Source organism: Salmo trutta, chromosome 9 (genome assembly GCF_901001165.1).
Source record: "Salmo trutta chromosome 9, fSalTru1.1, whole genome shotgun sequence".
Taxonomy (NCBI): Eukaryota; Metazoa; Chordata; class Actinopteri; order Salmoniformes; family Salmonidae; genus Salmo; species Salmo trutta.
Window position 1 is genome coordinate 37,660,788 of NC_042965.1, and position 22,433 is coordinate 37,683,220.

The 22,433-nt window shown below is 44.8% G+C and overlaps 1 protein-coding gene across 1 annotated transcript in view; it reads right to left on the bottom strand.

Moving 5' to 3' along the window:
• Nucleotides 1-2,156: 2,156 nt before the first annotated feature.
• Nucleotides 2,157-22,433, bottom strand: part of LOC115200502 (nitric oxide synthase, brain-like) — a 74,488-nt gene continuing 54,211 nt past the window's right edge. Inside the window, 13 exon segments of the mRNA XM_029763620.1 lie at nucleotides 2,157-3,918; nucleotides 4,766-4,884; nucleotides 6,106-6,300; nucleotides 6,830-6,978; nucleotides 7,217-7,338; nucleotides 7,967-8,054; nucleotides 8,475-8,685; nucleotides 14,452-14,621; nucleotides 19,760-19,953; nucleotides 20,718-20,796; nucleotides 21,048-21,183; nucleotides 22,091-22,180; nucleotides 22,182-22,266. Coding sequence (XP_029619480.1) covers nucleotides 3,903-3,918; nucleotides 4,766-4,884; nucleotides 6,106-6,300; nucleotides 6,830-6,978; nucleotides 7,217-7,338; nucleotides 7,967-8,054; nucleotides 8,475-8,685; nucleotides 14,452-14,621; nucleotides 19,760-19,953; nucleotides 20,718-20,796; nucleotides 21,048-21,183; nucleotides 22,091-22,180; nucleotides 22,182-22,266 — 1,654 coding nt within the window. The 3' untranslated portion in view covers nucleotides 2,157-3,902.

Genomic DNA, 22,433 nt, shown 5'->3' on the forward strand with positions numbered 1-22,433 from the left:
CACACCTCCTCCTCCATGCTTTACAGTGGGAACCACACATGCGGAGATCATCTGTTCACCTACTCTGCGTCTCACAAAGACACGGCGGTTGGAACCAAAAATCTCAAATTTGGACTCATCAGACCAAAGGACAGATATACCCACCGGTCTAATGTCCATTGCTCGTGTTTCTTAGCCCAAGCAAGTCTTTTCTTCTTATTGGTATCCTTTAGAAGTGGTTTCTTTGCAGCAATTCGACCATGAAGGTCTGATTCACTCTGTCTCCTCTGAACAGTTGATGTTGAGATGTGTCTGTTACTTGAACTCTGTGAAGCATTTATTTGGGTTGCAATTTCTGAGGCTGGTAACTCTAATGAACGTATCCTCTGCAGCAGAGGTAACTCTGGGTCTTCCTTTCCTGTGGCGGTCCTCATGAGAGCCAGTTTCATCATTGCGCTTGATGGTTTTTGCGACTGTACTCAAAGAAACTTTCAAAGTTCTTGAAATGTTCTGCATTGACTGACCTTCATGGCTTAAAGTAATGATGGACTGTCGTTTCTCTTTGCTTATTTGAACTGTTCTTGCAATAATATGGACTTGGTCTTCTACCAAATAGGGCTATCTTCTGTATACCACCCCTACCCTGTCACAAAACAACTGATTGGCTCAAATGCATTAAAAAGGAAAGAAATTCCACGAATTAACTTTTAACAAGGCACACCTGTTAATTGAAATGCATTCCAGGTGACTACCTCATGAAGCTGGTTGAGAGAATGCCAAGAGTTTTCAAAGATATCATCAAGGAAAAGGGTGGCTACTTTGAAGAATCTCAAATATAAAATATATTTTGATTTGTTAACACTTTTTTGGTTACTACGTAATAGGGCTCCCGAGTGGCGAAGCAGTCTCAAGCACTGCATCTCAGTGCAAGAGGTGTCACTACAGTCCCTGGTTCGAATCCAGGCTGTATCACATCCAGCCGTGATTGGGAGTCCCATAGGGTGGGGCACAATTGGCCCAGCATCATCCGGGTTTGGCCGGGGTAGGCTGACATTGTAAATAATAATTTGTCTGACTTGCCTAGTTAAAAAAAGTTATGGAATATATATATATATATATATATATATATATTTATTCCATGTGTGTTATATCCTAGTTTTGATGTCTTCACTATTATTCTTCAATGTAGAAAATAGTAAAAATACAAAAACCCTGGAATGAGTAGGTGTGTCCAAACTTTTGACTGGTACTGTATATTTTTTTGTCGTTGCACATTTTACATCACAGAGTTTTAGCGGCCCTCATTCCAAATCCCCAAAAACCTACGTAAACAAATAATAATAATATATTTATTCATTATTTTATTATATTTATTTTATATAGCGCTTTTCATTTTACAAATAATCTCAAAGACACTTAAAACAAAAAGCAAAAGTACTTGTAATTCTTGGGAGGAACAAAAACATTCAGCAAAAGGAACAATGAACAGAGTTGCCTAATTCTCCCCAAATAAAAACAGAAAGTTATCCGTTAAAAGCTTAATCTATATGCGCCAGTAAGTAGCAGAGAGACTCAGATAACAGAAATCCATTACGTTTCAATCATGCTTGCGGCCATTTTAGTTTGCAAACAAAGGAAACACTAAAGAAAGAGAGCAGGCAAGCACAAGAAGCTAAGAAATAAAGGAAGAAAGAAAGAAAAACCACAAGTAACTGCAGAGTTGGTGACCATTGAAAATATTTTCTTTATCACAAACAAGTGTCAATGACATGTTTAGAATGTAAACAGGATTACTCAGATCAGCCCTGCTAAATGGCCTTCACATAATGCTCATTGAAAAGGCTGTTTAATTACCTTTTGCCTAAAGTGGGAAAATTAAGGTAAACACAGTGCTTTGACAAAGGATGAATATCATACAATTAATTTTTATTAAGATATCATCCTCAACCTTCTTTCACAATGAAGTAAACTCGACTTAGTTGGATTGCCATGACAACAACTAAAACGCAATGATCTAATTATTTATTTCTTGATCTTGAAAATGCAATGAGAGAGAGAGAGAGAGAGAGAGAGAGAGAGAGACAATTATTACCTTGGCAAAGGAGAAACGCTCACCAACAGGGATGTAAACAAATTTGTGCACAACATTTGAGAGAAATAAGCGTTTTGTCAGTATGGAACATTTCTGGGATCTTTTATTTCAGCTCATGGGATCAACACTTAACATGTTGCGTTTATATTGTTGTTCAGTGTAGTTCTTGACTTGATTTCTCAGATTTCTCTCGTGAAGGTTTTGAATTGTCTCTTTAGAGAAACGGCGCGTTGGGTTCACTAAACAAACAAAACTAAATTGAATTCAAGTAATTAAACAGATGTCGGTCAATTAGTTGTATAATAACCCCCAGAAATTGGAAATGTCAGTTAATCGCTCAAAACTAGCTAGTCAAGATCTGCTATTCAAGATTTCTCCCATTTGAGATTCCTGCTATTTATTCCAGATCTGATGACATGGGGATAAGAAAGACACTATGCACAAACAGGGGTTCCTCTACATTGATAGTTACTGTACATGTAGCCATATATAACTCTGGTTACATGGTTAAATGAAGATGTCCCACTTAGGCCGTTTATCATATCATTTTTCTTTCACAGTTACGGTCTGACTAAGTGGTGGCTCTCCCATAGGCACCAATGAATTAGCAGCTGAGTCTGGTCTGCTTAGTTCATTGACTGTATATGAACCAGAAAAAAGGAGCGAGTTAGATGTCTCGCTTCCTTTTCCGTCTCTGGTAATGGTTGGTCAAGGACAGCAAGCAAAGTAAAGCAACCCAACTTCTTGATTGACTTAAAATCATGACTCCTTTCCTCACTCAGTTACCATTGGAAATATGTACCATATATGAAGTTCTTTCAAAGCTATCAGACAGCACCCCAATACCTCAGCATTTGGTCTTAGCGAATAAATAGGAAGGCAGCCAGAGATATGTGTCATAGATTTTTTTCCCCTTGATAATATTGTATACCATTTAGAAGATGCAGAGCCCTCTAGATTATACGCATTGGGTTTTGTGTGTAATTCTTAAATATTGGCTATGAATGTATACAGAAGATACACATGCATAGGCTCTCCCACGGCATGACATTTCAAACATTGCAATGGCTTTCGTCCACATCTTAATGCAGTTCCTGTTGGAAATCAGACCACAAAATGGGGAGAAAACGCAGCTACTGACAGCCAGGCAGAGAGACAGAGAAACAAATGCATTTTGATGGACTGTCAAGCAAATCTGGTTCACAGTTCTTCACTGCACCCATTTATGTATTTTTTTTCCCTCCCTCTCAAAAAAAGAATACACACCAAAACATGGTAGACCAGCTCAGATTGACAACATTTCAGCCTTGTACAGTATATGTTGAAATGCATTAGATTCAGTTGGTTGGGAATGGAACTTAGACTGAATCTCCAATCAAAGCATTGTGACCTTGTTTACCATAAGTCGTCCTGCAAATATAAAACTTTAGCAAAAAGGGTTTGATTCTAACATTAAATAGCTAACAGTATATTTATGTACCAATATTCTCATCTTGCTCATGCATCAACAAAGAGGCTGGTATAATACTAGGTACACTTTATGATGCATAATGAAATCAGAAAGTAATCAATTTTGGAATAAACAAAAAAACACATCTCAAAATTCTAAAAAACAAAATGTTTCAAACCTTTCTACAGACTAAGTGCAGAGCCTGACTGACCATGATGAAGCTGAACTGGTATATAAAAAGAACACATTTTTTACAGTACAAAACTTGGCACAGTATTCTCGATCAGCTGTAGTGTCTGTCACTCGTTTCCCCGCCCCCCTGCGGCGTACGGCCCTTCCGGTTGGTCCACATCAGAAAGCTCCAGAACCCCACTTACGGTTCTACGAGCAGAACACCCTGGCAGAGAGGAGAAGGAAGAGAGAGACAGACAGAGACGTTACTCATCCAGCTCACTCTGTAACGAGGCCTTTGATCACATACATTATTATGACGCTTTTTAATGAGGCACTGACTTATTTCTTAATTCATATGACAAATGTATAAAAAGGAGGCTATTATCTTTAAAGGCGCAATCCGCAGTTCAAACAACAAAATGCCACCCTCCACTGTTTCGGTCAAAAGCTGAGGGATGGGGCTAGAGAAATGTGACCACTTTTAAATTCATAGACAGAGCTATGGATGCAAGGACTGACCATCCATGATATAAAAAGTATAGTGTTAACCATGTTTTGAGGCTATACAGTGTTTGCTTACAAATACATTGTTTACAAACAATGGAGTAAAACAAGCTTGTATTTTTAATTCTGATGAGGTATGACAGTTGAACTAAGCTCATGAGGCATTTTCAAGTTATATTCTACAAGAATCAATGGGTGTATTTCATTAATTTAATAGTGCAAAAAATGGATGTACCAATGGAAGATTTCCCCTTTACGAAACAATGGAATTCTAAATATACGGAGTGAACGGAAAACACAACAGAGCCACTTGTTAACACTGTGATCCGGTTGGTTGAGTTGGATCCCTTTTCAACTGGTTTCTATGGTTACCCATTCTGCAATTTTGAAAACAGTCATAAACCAGACCAGAGACTGCATCTCCAGTGTATCTACAGCCTGCAGGTCCCTCCCACCAGTATGGCACAGTATGTAAAAACAGCAGAGATGTCCCAGGGACAGTTGGTGGCTGTGGAAGAACAAGAGGGGAACACAGTGAAAGCTGCGGGGGTAAACTAAACACTCACTCGTCAGAGTCCTTTTTGCTTTCCTCATTGTAGGCGATGGATTCCGAACGCAGCCGGTTGGTGACCTCGTACGTACGCAGCGTGACACCGAAGATGTCCTCGTGATAGCGGTTTTCGTCCTGCGAGGAGAGAAGATAAGGTGTGTGTGTGTAATAAAATGGCCACAGGATTACTCCATAGATGAAGTGAGGTTAGATGAGTACAGGAAGATCAAACGGATACATTGTGATCGGTGGGGACAGAGAGGAAAGACAGATACATTGTGATCGGTGGGGACAGAGAGGAAAGACAGATACATTGTGATCGGTGGGGACAGAGAGGAAAGACAGATACATTGTGATCGATGGAGACAGAGAAGAAAGACAGATACAGTGGGATCGGTGGGGACAGAGAGGAAAGACAGATACATTGTGATCGGTGGGGACAGAGAGGAAAGACAGATACATTGTGATCGGTGGGGACAGAGAGGAAAGACAGATACATTGTGATCGGTGGAGACAGAGAGGAAAGACAGATACATTGTGATCGGTGGGGACAGAGAGGAAAGACAGATACATTGTGATCGGTGGGGACAGAGAGGAAAGACAGATACATTGTGATCGGTGGGGACAGAGAGGAAAGACAGATACATTGTGATCGGTGGGGACAGAGAGGAAAGACAGATACATTGTGATCGGTGGGGACAGAGAGGAAAGACAGATACATTGTGATCGGTGGGGACAGAGAGGAAAGACAGATACATTGTGATCGGTGGGGACAGAGAGGAAAGACAGATACATTGTGATCGGTGGGGACAGAGAGGAAAGATGGATACAGTGCAGTGTACAGTACGGTCCAGCATTGTCTTGAAACATGTTTTCAATAGCCAGGGCTTGGATAAAACCGTTTCTTAGTTGATCATTATCATTTCAAAATGAGTTTGATTATATACCCCTCTTCTGTTTAGTCAATAGTGATCTAGACATTTTGCTCATGTGGATCTTCGATTCCAGTCTTTCATGTACAGTATTGATAGTCTGTACAGTTGGTTGTCTGGTGGTCTTTACCCATTTTCCTTATTCAAATCTTTGAAATGTGTGTTTTTGGTTTCTCTTTCTTTGAGTCGGTAATGTAACAACCTTATTTGAATCTAAACAAACAAATCCTGAATGTGTCTGAATGTCTGTCATATTCTGAAAACCATCCATGTGAAGGTGTAATCTGCCAATGTCCAAATCTAAATCACATGACTTACATTTACTCTGTACTGTATGTTTCAGTCAGTCAGTCGTTCAGTCAGTCAGCTAGGTTAGTTTGTTAGTTAGTTTAGTGTTCATGATAGCGAAGCCTATTGTCCTTACTCGGAGTTTGCTGATGTAGAACCCAGCGTCCTCCAGCGTCATGTTTCCCTGCAGCTTGATAATCTGCTGGACGGTCTTGAGGACGTCCCCGGCCATACCCACGTCCCCACACACGTAGATGTGTCCTCCCTCTTCCTTCAGGCACTGGTACACAGTCTCTGACAGTTGCTCACAAAGCACATCCTGCACATATGTCTGTGTCAGAAAGCGACAGGAGAAAGAGGGATTTAATAAATCAGATGGAGAGAGCTACAGGGTCAAAGAGTGTGGAAGGCAACAAAGATTGTAGCGATGGAGCATCGAGTTTGTTTAGAATCCTACATACATGGTGGCCTGTGTGAGGACAGTATTTTACAACTGGAAGAATGTAACAGTGGGAGTCAAGCACAGGAGGTTGGTGGCACCTTAATTGGGGAGGACAGGCTCATGGTAACGACTGGAGCGGAATTAGTGGAATGATATCAAATACACATGGTTTCCAGGTGTTTTATTCCATTCCATTTACTCCGTTCCCAGACATCATTACGAGCCCCTCGGCAGCCTCATGTGGCGTCAAGGGAAAAGACAAACACAGGGATAGAGATATCCATACGTTTTATTTAGAAATCCACTTTCTTATCTCCCACATGGCTTCTGTCTATGTTGCTGTGTTTTTACTGCCAAAGACACATTGTCATGTTTAAACTCAAAATGGACTAAACCAAGTGTTTAAGGTTAACAGTACCTTAGGTCTGCCAGGCTCTCTGGAGTAGGCTGTGTACAGCTCTTTGAACACGTCCTTGTTCTTAGCCTGGATCGTCTCCTCCTTGTAGATGTGGTCTATCTGGGACTGACGACATCCAAATACCAGGATCATAGGGCAGGATTTGATCCCTATGGAAGCAAACACCACATTACTTCACCTTTCACTGAACTATACATGTTTTAGAGTCATCTAAAGACTACAGTGTTAATTTATGAAGTTCTGTCTGTAATGTTGAATAAGCACAAGTGATACTGGCTGCACGGTGTGGTTTATTTTACATTTTTATTAAAAGTCATTATCGAATAATTCCCACATGCAAGAATTAAGATCAAGCGTGTGAATGCTTTTCCTATTTTGTACACAAACCCTTGTGTTCGTAGTCAAAAAGTTTCTGTTCCCAGAAGCTTCTGAAGGGGGCGATCCCAGTGCCTGGACCGACTAGGATACATGGAGCTCTGTGGTCCTTCGGCAATCGGAACGTAGGCGCACTACAATCAGACATTTGATCAAGACATTTTTAATTAAGAGCACTAGATTCAAAGCATGTTTTCCATCAGAAATTACAATTGAAGGCATAACATAAAACATTTAAATAAATGTACCAAATTATTGTAGAATGCACCATAAAGGCTCCGAATCAAGACATTTTCATTTCTAATAACTCGAATCAAAGCATTTTTCTTTATCTTAAAATGTCTTGATTCGTAGCCATTATGTTGCATTCTACAATCACTTGGTACATTTATTATTTTGAATGTTTTATGTTATGCCTTCATTTGTAATTTCTGATAAAGAAAAATGCTTGGATTCTAGTTACCAGAAATTAAAATGTAACAGAAGAAACAACCGTTTTAGTCAATGATTGTAGAGTACACCATATATGAGTCAATGTTGGATATGAATCATATGGTATAATCATGTGCAGTGTTCTGACCTGCACTGACATAGAGCTGAGTCGGACCATATGAATACACACCACATAACAATCATTGTTGACGTTTGTTATGGTCCAAACCACCACTTACAATCATAGAAAATGACATGTATTAATTCCATAAGAGTAAAGCAATAATGCAACAATAACACACAAACACAAAAAGAAGTACAATGTTATACCCTCTGACAAAACAGGGGACCATTTCTTCTGCCTCTATTCTGTTGAGCCATGATGAACATACTCCATGGTGGATCGGGCCCTCTCCATCTGAAATGAGACAATTACCCATCATCCACTTCACCGGCGTACCTCCTCCTCTCCAAACTAACACTGAAGAAGAGGACATATAATGGGCTAAGGGCATTTGTCTCCAGTTTAGAGAAACCATCATGCTCAGCTTCACACACATCACATCATATTGCGCACATACAATGCATCTCTGAGAAATCATAACCTTTACCATATGTACGGGAAATAACCTCAGATCAGTGTCGAGGGGTAACTTTACACTTGTAAACACCATTGTAACCTAGCGACAGCCCTTACCTCTAGTGTTGTAGAGCCTCATGCCATAACCACGCTCAAAAGACTAGCCTAAGGAACATGTAAAACTGACTAGATCAGTGTCTATGAGGGAACTTCATCCTGCTCCCGTAAACCCAACACAGTCTAGTGCCCAGCCCTTACCCCTGGTTTTGTATGACACTACGGCCACGGTGAGGTGAATCTCCCCTGGGTGGACGTCTGATGAGGAGCTGATAGAATAGTATCTGGGCTGGAGCAGGGGTAGCTGGGTTAACAGCAGGGTAGAGGGCATTTGGATGGAGGGAAACTCATCCAACACCTCCACCATGGTTGGGTTGTTATACCACTTCCACTTCTCATACTCCTGCAAGCCCTGAGAGGAGAGGAGGAGGAGAGGAGAGGAGGAGGAGAGGAGAGGAGAGGAGAGAGGTGGAGGAGAGGAGAGGAGAGGAGAGAGGTGGAGGAGAGGAGAGGAGGAGGAGAGGAGAGAGGTGGAGGAGGAGAGGAGGAGGAGAGGAGAGAGGTGGAGGAGAGGAGAGAGGAGGAGGAGAGGAGAGGAGGAGGAGAGGAGAGGAGGAGGAGGAGAGGAGAGGAGGAGGAGAGGAGAGAGGTGGAGGAGAGGAGAGGAGGAGGAGAGGAGAGAGGTGGAGGAGAGGAGAGGAGAGGAGAGGAGGAGGAGAGGAGAGGAGAGGAGAGAGGTGGAGGAGAGGAGAGGAGAGAGGTGGAGGAGAGGAGAGAGGAGGAGGAGAGGAGAGGAGGAGGAGAGGAGAGGAGGAGGAGGAGAGGAGAGGAGGAGGAGAGGAGAGAGGTGGAGGAGAGGAGAGGAGGAGGAGAGGAGAGAGGTGGAGGAGAGGAGAGGAGAGGAGGAGGAGAGGAGAGGAGAGAGGTGGAGGAGAGGAGAGGAGGAGGAGAGGAGAGAGGTGGAGGAGAGGAGAGGAGGAGAGGAGAGGAGAGAGGTGGAGGAGAGGAGAGGAGAGGAGAGGAGAGAGGTGGAGGAGAGGAGAGGAGGAGAGGAGAGGAGAGAGGTGGAGGAGAGGAGAGGAGAGGAGAGGAGAGAGGTGGAGGAGAGGAGAGGAGAAAGGTGGAGGAGAGGAGTGGAGTAGAAAAGAAGAGGAGGAGGATAGAAGTAGGAAAGTAAAGGAGAGAGGTGAAGAAGAGGCATGCTAATGTAATGTGCATTCAATATACCCTAGTATAAGGAGCCATGCTAAAGAAAATGTATTGCTTCAGAGAAAATGAGTTATTGTGGTTGTTTCTCCAACTCCACACACCTGGTGGAGAAGATAAGAGGTGAGACATATTTCAGTCAGACAACTCACAACAATCTCCTGATGTGATGACATTATATATGATTGACTTTTGACATATTTTGGTCTTTCCAGCTTCTGTCATTTTCTAAACATCAAATGAAATGTTATTTGTCACATGCGCCAAATATAACAGGTGTAGACCTTACAGTGAAATGCTTACTGACAAGCCCTTAACCAACAATGCAGGTTGAAGAACAGACAGAGCCTGAGTACCTTGTGTAAGCCACAGACACTGGGAGTCACGCAGGTCAACTGGGACGAAGAAAAATAGCAAGGATAGCCGGTAGCTGAAGATCCCACTGTGGCTTGATGTCTGTTTTTTATTCCAATGTTTTTCTCTTTTTTGTTTTTTTAGAATGAGTTGAACCACAAAGACTGAGGCACTCACTCGCCAGGCCTGACCAACATAACGTTAAGACATTCACCAAAATGGACGTTTTTGAACTGTGGGAGTCTCTGTATGGGGAGAAAATGTGTCTGAGGGTTCCCGGGCTCAGGGCTTAAATTCTATTACTTCTGTTCAAGCTAAAACCTGTCTACTCTAAGGTTGTTTCCAACAAGCGCAAAGTGCTTCAAAATGGTTTTCAATCACGTAGAGGAAGGCATTCATGTTTTTTTGTGGTAAACATATTGAATGCACGGGTCAATTGTGCCTTGAGCACAGGGTGCCTCCGCTTTGCGATAAAGTGGAAATTCACAGCTACTGTACTGACAAGAAGAACACATTCAACAGGGAGACATTCAACAGGGAGACATTTTCTGGTGAAGAATTCCCGTGATAATAAAGCAAGACGTAAAAGCCAAGATTATGCTTTTATTTCCACCTTCCCAACAAGTATTTGTACCTCTGTTTAATGTGCTCACTGTCTATGACAAAAGGCATAACGAAAACGCTTGAAGAATCTAATGAATGCTAATCTAATTAATTACCTTAGCAGTCCTTTGTGGCTCAGTTGGTTAAAGCATAGTGCTAGTAACACCAGAGTCATGGGTTGGTTAAAGCATAGTGCTAGTAACACCAGAGTCATGGGTTGGTTAAAGCATAGTGCTAGTAACACCAGAGTCATGGGTTGGTTAAAGCATAGTGCTAGTAACACCAGAGTCATGGGTTGGTTAAAGCATAGTGCTAGTAACACCACTCATGGGTTGGTTAAAGCATAGTGCTAGTAATACCACTCATGGGTTGGTTAAAGCATAGTGCTAGTAACACCACTCATGGGTTGGTTAAAGCATAGTGCTAGTAACACCACTCATGGGTTGGTTAAAGCATAGTGCTAGTAAGACCACTCATGGGTTGGTTAAAGCATAGTGCTAGTAACACCAGAGTCATGGGTTGGTTAAAGCATAGTGCTAGTAACACCACTCATGGGTTGGTTAAAGCATAGTGCTAGTAACACCACTCATGGGTTGGTTAAAGCATAGTGCTAGTAACACCACTCATGGGCTGGTTAAAGCATAGTGCTAGTAACACCACTCATGGGTTGGTTAAAGCATAGTGCTAGTAACACCACTCATGGGTTGGTTAAAGCATAGTGCTAGTAACACCACTCATGGGTTGGTTAAAGCATAGTGCTAGTAATACCACTCATGGGTTGGTTAAAGCATAGTGCTAGTAACACCCCTCATGGGTTGGTTAAAGCATAGTGCTAGTAACACCACTCATGGGTTAGTTAAAGCATAGTGCTTGCAATACCAAAGTTGTGGGTTCAATTCCCACTGGGGTCACACATAGTGAAATGCACTCACTGTACAGTATGTCACTTTGGTTTAAAAGTGTCTGCTACTTCGACTATAAATATGTTGTGTTACTCTATCCTGTGGAATCTATGCATTATTAAACATAAAATCACAATGGACCTACAAAAATGCAATGTACCAGGGTCTTCCTAGCACTGAATTCCTTCAGATAAAACTGTACTGAACTGTCTAATTTGACCAGTTTCCCACAGCAGGAAAATCTACACACAATCTACACCATAATGACAAAGCAATAGCAGGTTTTTAAAAAAACGACAATAAAACATTTACATAAGTATTCAGACCCTTTACTTAGTACTTTGTTGAAGCACCTTTGGCAGCGATTACAGCCTTGAGTCTTCTTGGGTGTGACGCTACAAGCTTGGCACACCTGTATTTAGGGAGTTTCTCCCATTCTTCTCTGCAGATCCTCTCAAGCTCTGTCAGGTTAGATGGGGAGCATTTCTGCACAGATATTTTCAGGTCTCTCCAGAGATGTTCAAGTCCAGGCTCTGGCTGGGCCACTCAAGGACATTCAGAGACTTGTCCCAAAGCCACTCCTGCGTTGTCTTGGCTGTGTGCTTAGGGTTGTTGTCTTGTTGGAAGGTGAACCTTCGTCCCAGTCTGAGATCCTGAGCGCTCTGGAGCAGGTTGTCATCAAGGATCTCTCTGTACTTTGCTCCGTTCATCTTTCCCTCGATCCTGACTAGTCTCCCAGTCCCTGCCGCTGAAAAACATCCCCACAGCATGATGCTGCCACCAACATGCTTCACCGAGGGATGGTGCCAGGTTTCCTCCAGATGTTACGCTTGGCATTCAGGCCAAAGAGTTCAATCTTGGTTTCATCAGACCAGAGAATCTTGTTTCTCATGGTCTGAGAGTCTTTAGGTGCCTTTTGGCAAACTCCAAGCAGACTGTCATGTGCCTTTTACTGAGGAGTGGCTTCCATCTGGCCACTCTACCATAAAAGCCTGATTGGTGGAGTGCTGCAGAGATGGTTGTCCATCTGGATGGTTTCCACTTTGTTCTTGGGGACCTTCAATGCTGCATACATTTTTTGGTACCCTTCCCCATATCTGTGCCTCGACGCAATCCTGTCTCAGAGCTCTACGGACAATTCCTTCAACCTCATGGCTTGGTTTTTTGCTCTGACATGCACTATCAACTGTGGGACCTTATATAGACAGGTGTGTGCCTTTCCAAATCATGTCCAATCAATTTAATTTACCACAGGTGGACTCCAATCAAGTTGTTGAAACATCTCAAGGATAGTCAATGGAAACAGGCTGCACCTGAGCTAAATTTGGAGTCTCATAGCAAAGTGTCTGAATATTTATGTAAATAAGGTATTTCTGGTTTAGATATTTAATACATTTGCAAACATTTCTGAAAACCTGTTTTTGCTAAATATATAATCCATTTTAGAATAAGGCTGTAACGTAACAAAATGCAGAAAAAGTCAACGGGTCTGAATTCTTTCCGAAGGCACTGTATACCCATTGATTCTTGTAGAATATAACTTATAAATGCCTCATGAGCTTAGTTCAACTGTCTAACCACATCAGAACCCAGAATATAAGCTTGTTTACTCCAATGTTTGTAACAATGCAAACGTAAATAAACACAGTATAGCTTCAAATCATTGGGCCCATTCAATCCGTATAACAGGAATTCAGCTTTCCAGTGTGATTGAAATTTAAAGGTAATGTTCAATAGGAAATTAGGAAAATACCTTAACATTTCTAACGCTTCAGCAATACAGATTGAATATAGCCCATGGTTAAAACTATGATTTTGATATCATAGATGGTCAGTCCTCGCATGCATACCTGTCTCTATGAAGTTGAGAGTGGTTACATTTCTTCAGGCCCTCTCTCAGCTTTTTACCAAAACAGAAGCAGGGTGACCGCTTTGTTATTGTTTTAATTAAGGATTCTAGCTTTAATTTACATTTTTGTAGGTGTTGATACATTTTTCTTTAGGGCCAATCAAGTCAAGTCTGACATTTTAAAGTGGGAATTACAAACTGGAGTATCATTCACACCTAAAATCTGACGGGGCACAAAGTATATGAGGATGGCTTGGTGAGGTCTGGAGGGGGGCTATGCCGCCTGTCTGTAAATTGTAGAATTTGGAATTTTTCAAATACCTGAAACACCTTATTCCTGCAATCTAGAGCCAGAATCATTATGCTTAATTCTATGTAAAAAAAAACCCATCTAAAGTAAATTTTTCGACATATTTAAGCATACCTCTTGTGCTGTCTGTATCATCCTGACTGATGTTTTTTTTTAAAGGAACTAAATATGCTTCTCTGCATCTCTGCTAAAATCTGGGTAAAATATTGAAAGGAATGAGTCTTATTCAGTAAATGTAGTTATTGCTTGCTTTTCTATAGTCTACTATCGTTGCCAGCAGGCATGCCAGCTAAGATAATTAGACAAGCTAGCTACTCTTGCTAGTTAGTTATCAGGTTAGGAGATTGGGAACCTATCTGGGCTAGCTGAAGCCAACTTCATAAAATTGCTAGGTAGCTCGTAGTATTACAGATGTTATTTATTTTTTAAACAGGACAAATATGAGAGGACACGTGCCTCTGTGCCCCCTATGGGCATGATTACTCTGATTACAAACTTTAGGAGCCTTTTAAAGCATTTTCTGCTGTACAGGAAAATGATCTGCGATAACAGAGGGATCAAATTAACGTAGCAGATCTGTATGAGCACATTACAAAGGAGACCCCTTGACTCTGGAGGGTCGACTGGTGGGCCTTTTAACATACTGAGTAACACTCAAGGATATAAGGTACATAGGATCTTAATTTGACCACTCTTATTGCTGTCCTTTGTGATTTATATAAATTCACTGAAAACCTACAAAAACCCACGGTTATATTAACAGTATTGCACTTATCATGTAGTCTACTTTTAGCCAGCTAATAGCCTAACCACCGATCAATCAACATTATGGACTAGATATTCAAATCCTGTTGCTGCAGGATTATTTTGCTGTGACAATATGGGTCAAATTAAGATCCTACATCTGTACATATGGTGAAACATACAGACTATATGGTTAAAACCTTTCATTACCTTACTGAGTGTCTCTAGTTTCTTCCTCTGCTTGTCGTTAGTGGCCAGGGAGGCAAACTGCTGTAGCAGGACTGGGCTGGGGGGCGTGGTAATATCCAGGAAGTACTGGAATGCCTGGTAGATGGTGCAAGGGGGGATCCGAGGCTCCTCCAGCCAGTTACTGATCACACCTTCAGATGGAGAAAACAAGCACAAAAGTACATTTGATGGACCCTCTTATCAAGAGCGACTTACAGGAGCAATTATGGTTAAGTGCCTTGCTCAAGGGCATATCAACTGTTGTTTTTTTCTTCACCTTGTTGGCTCTGGGATTCAAACCAGTGACGTTTCAGTTACTGGCCTAACGCTTTTAACCGCTAGGCTACCTGCCGCCCCCTTAGAACAAGTTCAGTATTTATTCTTGTGCATCAATAATATAACACTACAATAGCATGATGTATGAGTAGCATACACAACTTGTGAATGCCCGTGTAAAATATTAAGCACTGCTTAAAAATATTAAAGTATTTGAGCATTATATAGTCAAGTATACTGTACACTGTGCATAATGTAAACCACCATAAATCCTCCTAATAAGACCTGCATATCCAATATCTGTCACGACTTCGGCCGAAGTTGATGCCTCTCCTTGTTCGGGTGGTGTTCGGCGGTCGACACCGGTCTTCTAGCCATCGCCGATCCATTTGTCATTTTCCATTTGTTTTGTCTCGTTTTCCCACACACCTGGTTTTCATTTCCCAATTACTGGTCATGTATTTAACCCTCTGTTTCCCCCATGTCTTTGTGTGTGATTGTTATTTATTCAGGTCGGTATGTTCCGGCTGGTTTTTATCGGGTGCTGTTTGTCACCCATGCTTTGTGGCAACCGTTCTTTTTGCACTTTGTAAATTGTTTACTTTGTGCTGTCGAGTAAAGTACGTTGTTTCACTCATCTGTGCTCTCCTGCACCTGACTTTATACAACAGCTACACCAACCAACCAGACAGAATCACACACCAAACAATATGGAGTCAGCAGGAGCAGACACCCCCCTATTAGGGGTCGAGGAGCGTGTCCAGCAGAATGCAGCCATACTACAACATCTCAGCACCGCCATGGATCACGTCCTGCAGACTATGGATCGCTGGGAGAGAAGAGGAGTTCCTCCAGCGCCTCCACCAGCACCACCAAGGGCACCACTACTCACCCTCCTTCACCCGGTCCCAGTGGGATTCAGCTCGCTCTTCCGAGGGAGTATGATGGGACGGCTGCGGGATGTCAGGGGTTCCTACTCCAGCTGGAGCTCTACCTGGCAACCGTCCACCCGGCTCCTTAGGCCGTGAGAGCGTGTCCGCCCTCGTTTCATGTCTCTCAGGGAAAGCCCTATATTGGGCCAACGCCGTATGGGAGGAAGGAGACACGGTGTTGGATCAATTCGAGGATTTCACCCGCCTCCTTCGGGCAGTTTTCGACCACCCGCCTGAGGGTAGAGCGGCAGGTGAACGTCTCGTCCACCTTAGGCAGGGGCCGAGGAGCACACAGAAGTTCGCCTTGGACTTTCGGACCCTGGCCGCCGGCACGGGATGGGCCTTAATTGATCACTACCATTGTAGTTTACGTGAGGACGTCTGTCGGGAGTTGGCCTGCAGGGACACCACTCTCACCTTAGACCAGCTGGTGGACCTGTCCATCCGGTTGGATAACCTGCTGGCTACCCACGGACGTCCAGATTGGGGTCTGTCGATTCCATCCCCCAGCACCACCGCTCCTACGCCCATTGAGCTGGGAGGTGCTGCTATTAGGGCGACCGGAGGAGGGGCCGGTTCATGCACCATCTGTGGCCGCAGAGGGCACACTGCCGGTCGGTGCTGGGGAGGTTCCTCTGGGAGTCGAGGCAGCAGGCAGGGCACTCTCGTGTCACCCCAGGTGAGTCGGCACCAGACTCACCCAGAGCCCCCTGTTGCTCACATGTTTTTGTCTATTAATTTTCCCGATTTTTCCCTGCATTCCCAGCATAAGGCACTCGTAGATTCAGGCGCAGCTGGGAATTTTATTGACAGATCATTTGCCCATAGTTTAGGGATCCCCATTGTTCCTGTGGATATGCCCTTCCCTGTGCATGCCCTAGATAGTCGACCATTGGGTCAGGGCTAATTAGGGAGGCCACCGCTCCACTGGGCATGGTGACGCAGGAGGGTCACAAGGAGAGTATCAGTCTCTTTCTTATTGATTCTCCTGCATTTTCCATGGTGCTGGGCCAACCCTGGTTGGCCTGTCATGACCCCACTATTTCGTGGCAACAGAGGGCTCTCACGGGGTGGTCACGAAAGTGCTCGGGGAGGTGTTTAGGGGTTTCCGGCGGTGCTACTACGGTGGAAGGTCCAGACCAGGTCTCCACCGTGCGCATACCCTCTGAATATGCCGATTTGGCTCTCGCCTTCTGTAAAAAGAAGGTAAATCAATTACCACCCCATCGACAGGGGGGATTGTGCGATAAATCTCCTGGTAGACTCGGCACTTCCCAGGAGTCACGTGTATCCCCTGTCGCAAGAGGAAACGGCGGCTATGGAAACATATGTCTCCGAATCTCTGGGGCAGGGGTACATTCGGCCCTCCACTTCACCTGCCTCCTCGAGTTTATTTTTTGTGAAGAAGAAGGATGGAGGTCTGCGCCCGTGAATTGACTATCGAGGCATCAACCAAATCACTGTAAGGTACAGTTACCCGCTACCTCTCATAGCCAGTGCGATCGAGTCAATGCACGGGGCGCACTTCTTCACAAAATTGGATCTCAGGAGTGCTTACAACCTGGTGCATATCCAGGAGGGGGACGAGTGGAAGATGGCATTTAGTACCACCTCAGGGCACTATGAGTACCTCGTCATGCCGTACGGGTTAATGAATGCTCCATCAGTCTTCCAGGCGTTTGTAGACGAGATTTTCCGGGAGCTGCACGGTCAGGGTGTAGTGGTGTATATCGACGACATTCTGATATACTCCGCTACACGTGCCGAGCATGTGTCCCTGGTGCGCAGAGTGCTTGGTTGACAGTTGGAGCATGACCTGTACGTCAAGGCTGAGAAATGTCTGTTTTTCCAACAGTCCGTCTCCTTCCTAGGGTACCGCATTTCCACTTCAGGGGTGGAGATGGAGAGTGACCGCATTTCAGCTGTGCGTAATTGGCCGACTCCCACCACGGTAAAGGAAGTGCAGCGGTTCCTTGGGTTTGCCAACTACTACCGGAGGTTTATCAGGGGCTTTGGTCAGGTATCGGCTCCCATTACCTCACTGCTGAAGGGGGGACCGGTGCGTTTGCAGTGGTCAGGTGAGGCGGACAGGGCTTTTGGTCAGCTGAGGGCCCTGTTTACCTCGGCTCCCGTGCTGGCTCATCCGGATCCCTCTTTGGCGTTCATAGTGGAGGTGGACGCGTTCGAGGCTGGGATAGGAGCCGTGCTCTCTCAGCGCTCGGGTACGCCACCAAAGCTCCGCCCCTGTGCCTTCTTTTCGAAGAAGCTCAGCCCGGCGGAGCGAAACTATGACGTGGGGGACCGGGACTTGTTGGCTATCATCAAGGCCTTGAAGGCGTGGAGACATTGGCTTGAGGGGGCTAAACACCCTTTTCTCATCTGGACTGACCACCGCAATCTGGAGTACATCCGGGCGGTGAGGAAACTGAATCCTCGCCAAGCAAGGTGGGTCATGTTTTTTACCCGATTTGTTTTCACCCTATCCTACAGACCAGGTTCCCAGAACGCGAAGGCAGATGCACTGTCCCGGATGTATGACACAGAGGAGCGGCCCATGGATCACACTCCCATACTCCCGGCCTCTTGCCTGGTGGCACCGGTAGTGTGGGAGCTGGACGCGGACATCGAACAGGCGTTATGTACAGAGCCCACTCCCCTCCAATGTCCAGCTGAGTGTCTATACGTTCCGTCTGCTGTCCGCGACCGGCTGATCTATTGGGCCCAAAGTACTGGTGGCCCACTTTAGCTAAGGACGTGAGGGTTTATGTTTCCTCCTGCTCGGTGTGCGCCCAGTGCAAGGCTCCTAGGCACCTGCCCAGAGGTAAGTTACAACCCTTACCCATTCCACAGCGGCCGTGGTCGCACCTGTTGGTAGATTTCCTGACTGATCTTCCTCCTTCACAGGGTAACACCACGATCCTGGTCGTTGTGGATAGTTTTTCTAAGTCCTGTCATCTCCTCCCTTTGCCCGGTCTCCCTACAGCCCTACAGACTGCGGAGGCCCTGTTTACACACGTCTTCCGGCACTACCGGGTGCCTGAGGACATAGTATCTGATTGAGGTCCCCAGTTCACGTCAAGGGTCTGGAGGGCGTTCATGGAATATCTGGGGGTCTCGGTTAGCCTTACCTCAGGTTTTCACCCCAAGAGTAACGGGCAGGTGGAGAGAGTTAACCAGGATGTGGGCAGGTTTCTGTGGTCCTATTGCCAGGACCGGCCGGGGGAGTGGGCAGCGTTTGTGCCCTGGGCAGAGATGGCCCAGAACTCGCTTCACCACTCCTCCACTAACCTCTCCCCTTTCCAGTGTATTGGGGTATCAGCCGGTTCTGGCTCCTTGGAATCAGAGTCAGACCGAGGCTCCTGCGGTGGACGACTGGTTCCGGTGCATGGAGGAAACATGGGACGCCGCCCATGTTCACCTTCAGCGCGCTGTGCTGCGCCAGAAAGTTGGCGCAGACCGTCACCGCAGTGAGGCCCCGGTGTTCGCACCGAGGGACTGGGTCTGGCTCTCGACCCGAAACCTGCCCCTCCGCCTGCCCTGTCGGAAGCTGGGTCCGTGGTTTGTGGGGCCATTTAAAGTCCTGAGGAGAGTGAACGAGGTTTGTTACAGGTTACAGCTTCTCCCCGATTACCGCATTAACCCCTCGTTCCATGTGTCTCTCCTCAGGCCAGTGGTGACTGGCCTGCTCTAGGAGTCTGAGGTGCGGGAGGTTCCTCCGCCCCCTCTGGACATTGAGGAGGCCCCGGCGTATTCCGTTCATTCCATACTGGATTCGAGATTGTTGATTGTTATTTGTTCAGGTCGGTATGTTCCGGCTGGTTTGTACCGGGTGCTGTTTGTCACCCATGCTTTGTGGCAACCGTTCTTTTTGCACTTTGTAAATTGTTTACTTTGTGCTGCCGAGTAAAGTACGTTGTTTCACTCATCTCTTCTCTAATGCGCCTGACTTTATACACCAGCTACACCCACCAACCTGACAATATCAAACTCTGTTTGTTCTTTATTGTCTAATATTGAATTAAGTGCATGGAGGGCTTCCTAAATACAGGTTATATAAATATATAACATAGAGTTCTACTAACCCAGTGCTGTGTTCCTCTCTTCCAGGAACTCCACCTTGACGATTTGATTGACAGGTGGAGCGTCCTCTAGTTTCTCTATGAGAGCCGTAACCAGGTCCTCATGATTTCCAGGGAAGATGCCCAGATGGTCGCCGGGCTGGTACGCCAGGCTGTCCTCATTATTTGTGTGGAGTCTAACAAATATGGTGGAGCGACTGCTAGGGGATTCAGAACTGTGGTTACAGTTTGTGGTTACAGTTTGTGGTTACAGTTTGTGACTAGAGTTTGTGACTAGAGTTTGTGGCTAGAGTTTGTAGTTACAGTTTGTGGCTAGAGTTTGGGGTTAGAGTTTGGGGTTAGAGTTTGGGGTTAGAGTTTGTGACTAGAGTTTGGGGTTAGAGTTTGTAGTAAGAGTTTGGGGCTAGAGTTTGGGGCTAGAGTTTGGGGCTAGAGTTTGGGGCTAGAGTTTAGGGCTAGAGTTTGTAAACATTGTACAGTGTGGTTATAGTTTGGGGCTAGAGTTTGGGGCTAGAGTTTGGGGCTAGAGATTGGGGCTAGAGTTTGTAAACATTGTACAGTGTGGTTAGAGTTTGGGGCTAGAGTTCGTGGCTAGAGTTCGTGTGTTAGAGTTTGGGGCTGGAGTTTGGGGCTGGAGTTTGTAAACATTGTATAGTTTGGGGTTAGAGTTTGGGGTTGCAGTTTGTAAACATTGTATAGTTTGGGGTTAGATTTTGTAGTTACAGTTTGTGGCTAGAGTTTGGGGTTAGAGTTTGTTGTTACAGTTTGTGGCTAGAGTTTGGGGTTAGAGTTTGTTGTTACAGTTTGTGGCTAGAGTTTGGGGTTAGAGTTTGTTGTTACAGTTTGTAAACGTTGTACAGTTTGGGGTTATAACATCTCATATGAAGCAAGGCTAGAGTAAAATCATGAAACATACTTATTGAGCTAGCCATACAATACTGTGAGAACAAAATCTACCCACTTGGATGTAGAACTCTGGAGGTTTTCACTCTGTATGATCTTGGCTCCATAGACCTTCTTCTTGTGGATGCTGTATAATGCTGTTGAAGGATACATTCACAAAGGTTCATCAATGAAAGCATTTGAGCTATTCTATACTGTAACAAATTCACTTTGATCAGATAAATAGACTCCTTCTTTTTCCACCCTTTACATATCATGACACTTGCTTATGAATGATAGCTATATAGGCCTTATAAAGGGTTTATAAAGGCTTCATAAGATTATATATATTTTTTAAAGCTATGTTTTGTTTAAAGTGAGACAGAGTTTTCAATGAAACCCTTTATACCTTGTGTTAGGGCAGGGGCCTCAGCTGTGTATGTGAGGCGGAACCTGCTCTTCTTCCAGCTACGATCGTTACTGATCAAAGAATCGTGTGCTTTCTCGATGTTCACATCACCGATGCAGAACACATCACAGGCAGCCTTGACGGACAGACACAACCACATGCGTTTATAAGGACAGGTATTCAAAGCTTTGCTTGTTTAACAGCACATTTTAGACCACGTTCAGAGCTCTCTCTTTCACAGCTGATGGGCTTTTTACAGATGCATTTTGAGAGGTTTATAAAGATGAATAATGCACTAAATGCAGAAATGAACCTCCTGGTCTGCACATAAACATAAGATCATCATCCCACTGTCAAGGTCTGGCTGCCTGAAGCATTAGCTCAACAAAGAATGCATGAATCAACAGGCTGTTAGAGTGTGGGGAGTCGTTCCTAATTTACTACTGAAAATAACTCTACAGACCATGCAGACACCTGTGGGCACGTCATACATCACACCAGGTGTGCCAGAATTCTCTGACGTAAATACTGTTCTGTGTAGTCCATTATTAAGACCATTACCGCTATTGATTTGATTCAGACAACCATACAAAGGAATTGCTCAAAATAGCTTATTTCTGTGTGTGCATGCCTGTGTGCATGCGGACGTGTAGGCCTTCATGCATGTGAGTGAGTGTGTTCCGTGCCCCACAAGGACTCCCCCCAGTCACCCCACCTTGAAAACTTTCTTGGCCCATGACTCCCCAGTCACCCCACCTTGAAAACTTTCTTGGCCCATGACTCCCCAGTCACCCCACCTTGAAAACTTTCTTGGCACAGGACTCCCCAGTCACCCCACCTTGAAAACCTTCTTGGTCCAGGACTCCCCAGTCACCCCACCTTGAAAACTTTCTTGGCACAGGACTCCCCAGTCACCCCATCTTGAAAAACGTCTTGGCCCAGGACTCCCCAGTCACCCCATCTTGAAAAACATCTTGGCCCAGGACTCCCCAGTCACCCCTCCTTGAAAACTTTCTTGACCCAAGACTCCCCAGTCACCCCACCTTGAAAACCTTCTTGGCCCAGTTTCTGAAGGACTCCTCCTGGCCACACAGCTCATCTCCCTCCCCCATGCGTAGGATGCGCTCCCCCCCCTAGCTCCTCGAACAGCGTGTCCACAGCGTGGGCAAAAGCACAGAAGTGTGGGTAGGCCCTGGAGCCAAGGCCAAACACTGAGAACCTGGAAAGAGAAAGAAAAAGCGAAAGAGAAAGAGAGATGCACACATGTGCAGGCACACACACACACACACACACACACACACACACACACACACACACACACACACACACACACACACACACAGAGAGTTTAAATTGATTTGATTCAGACAACCATACAAGGGAATT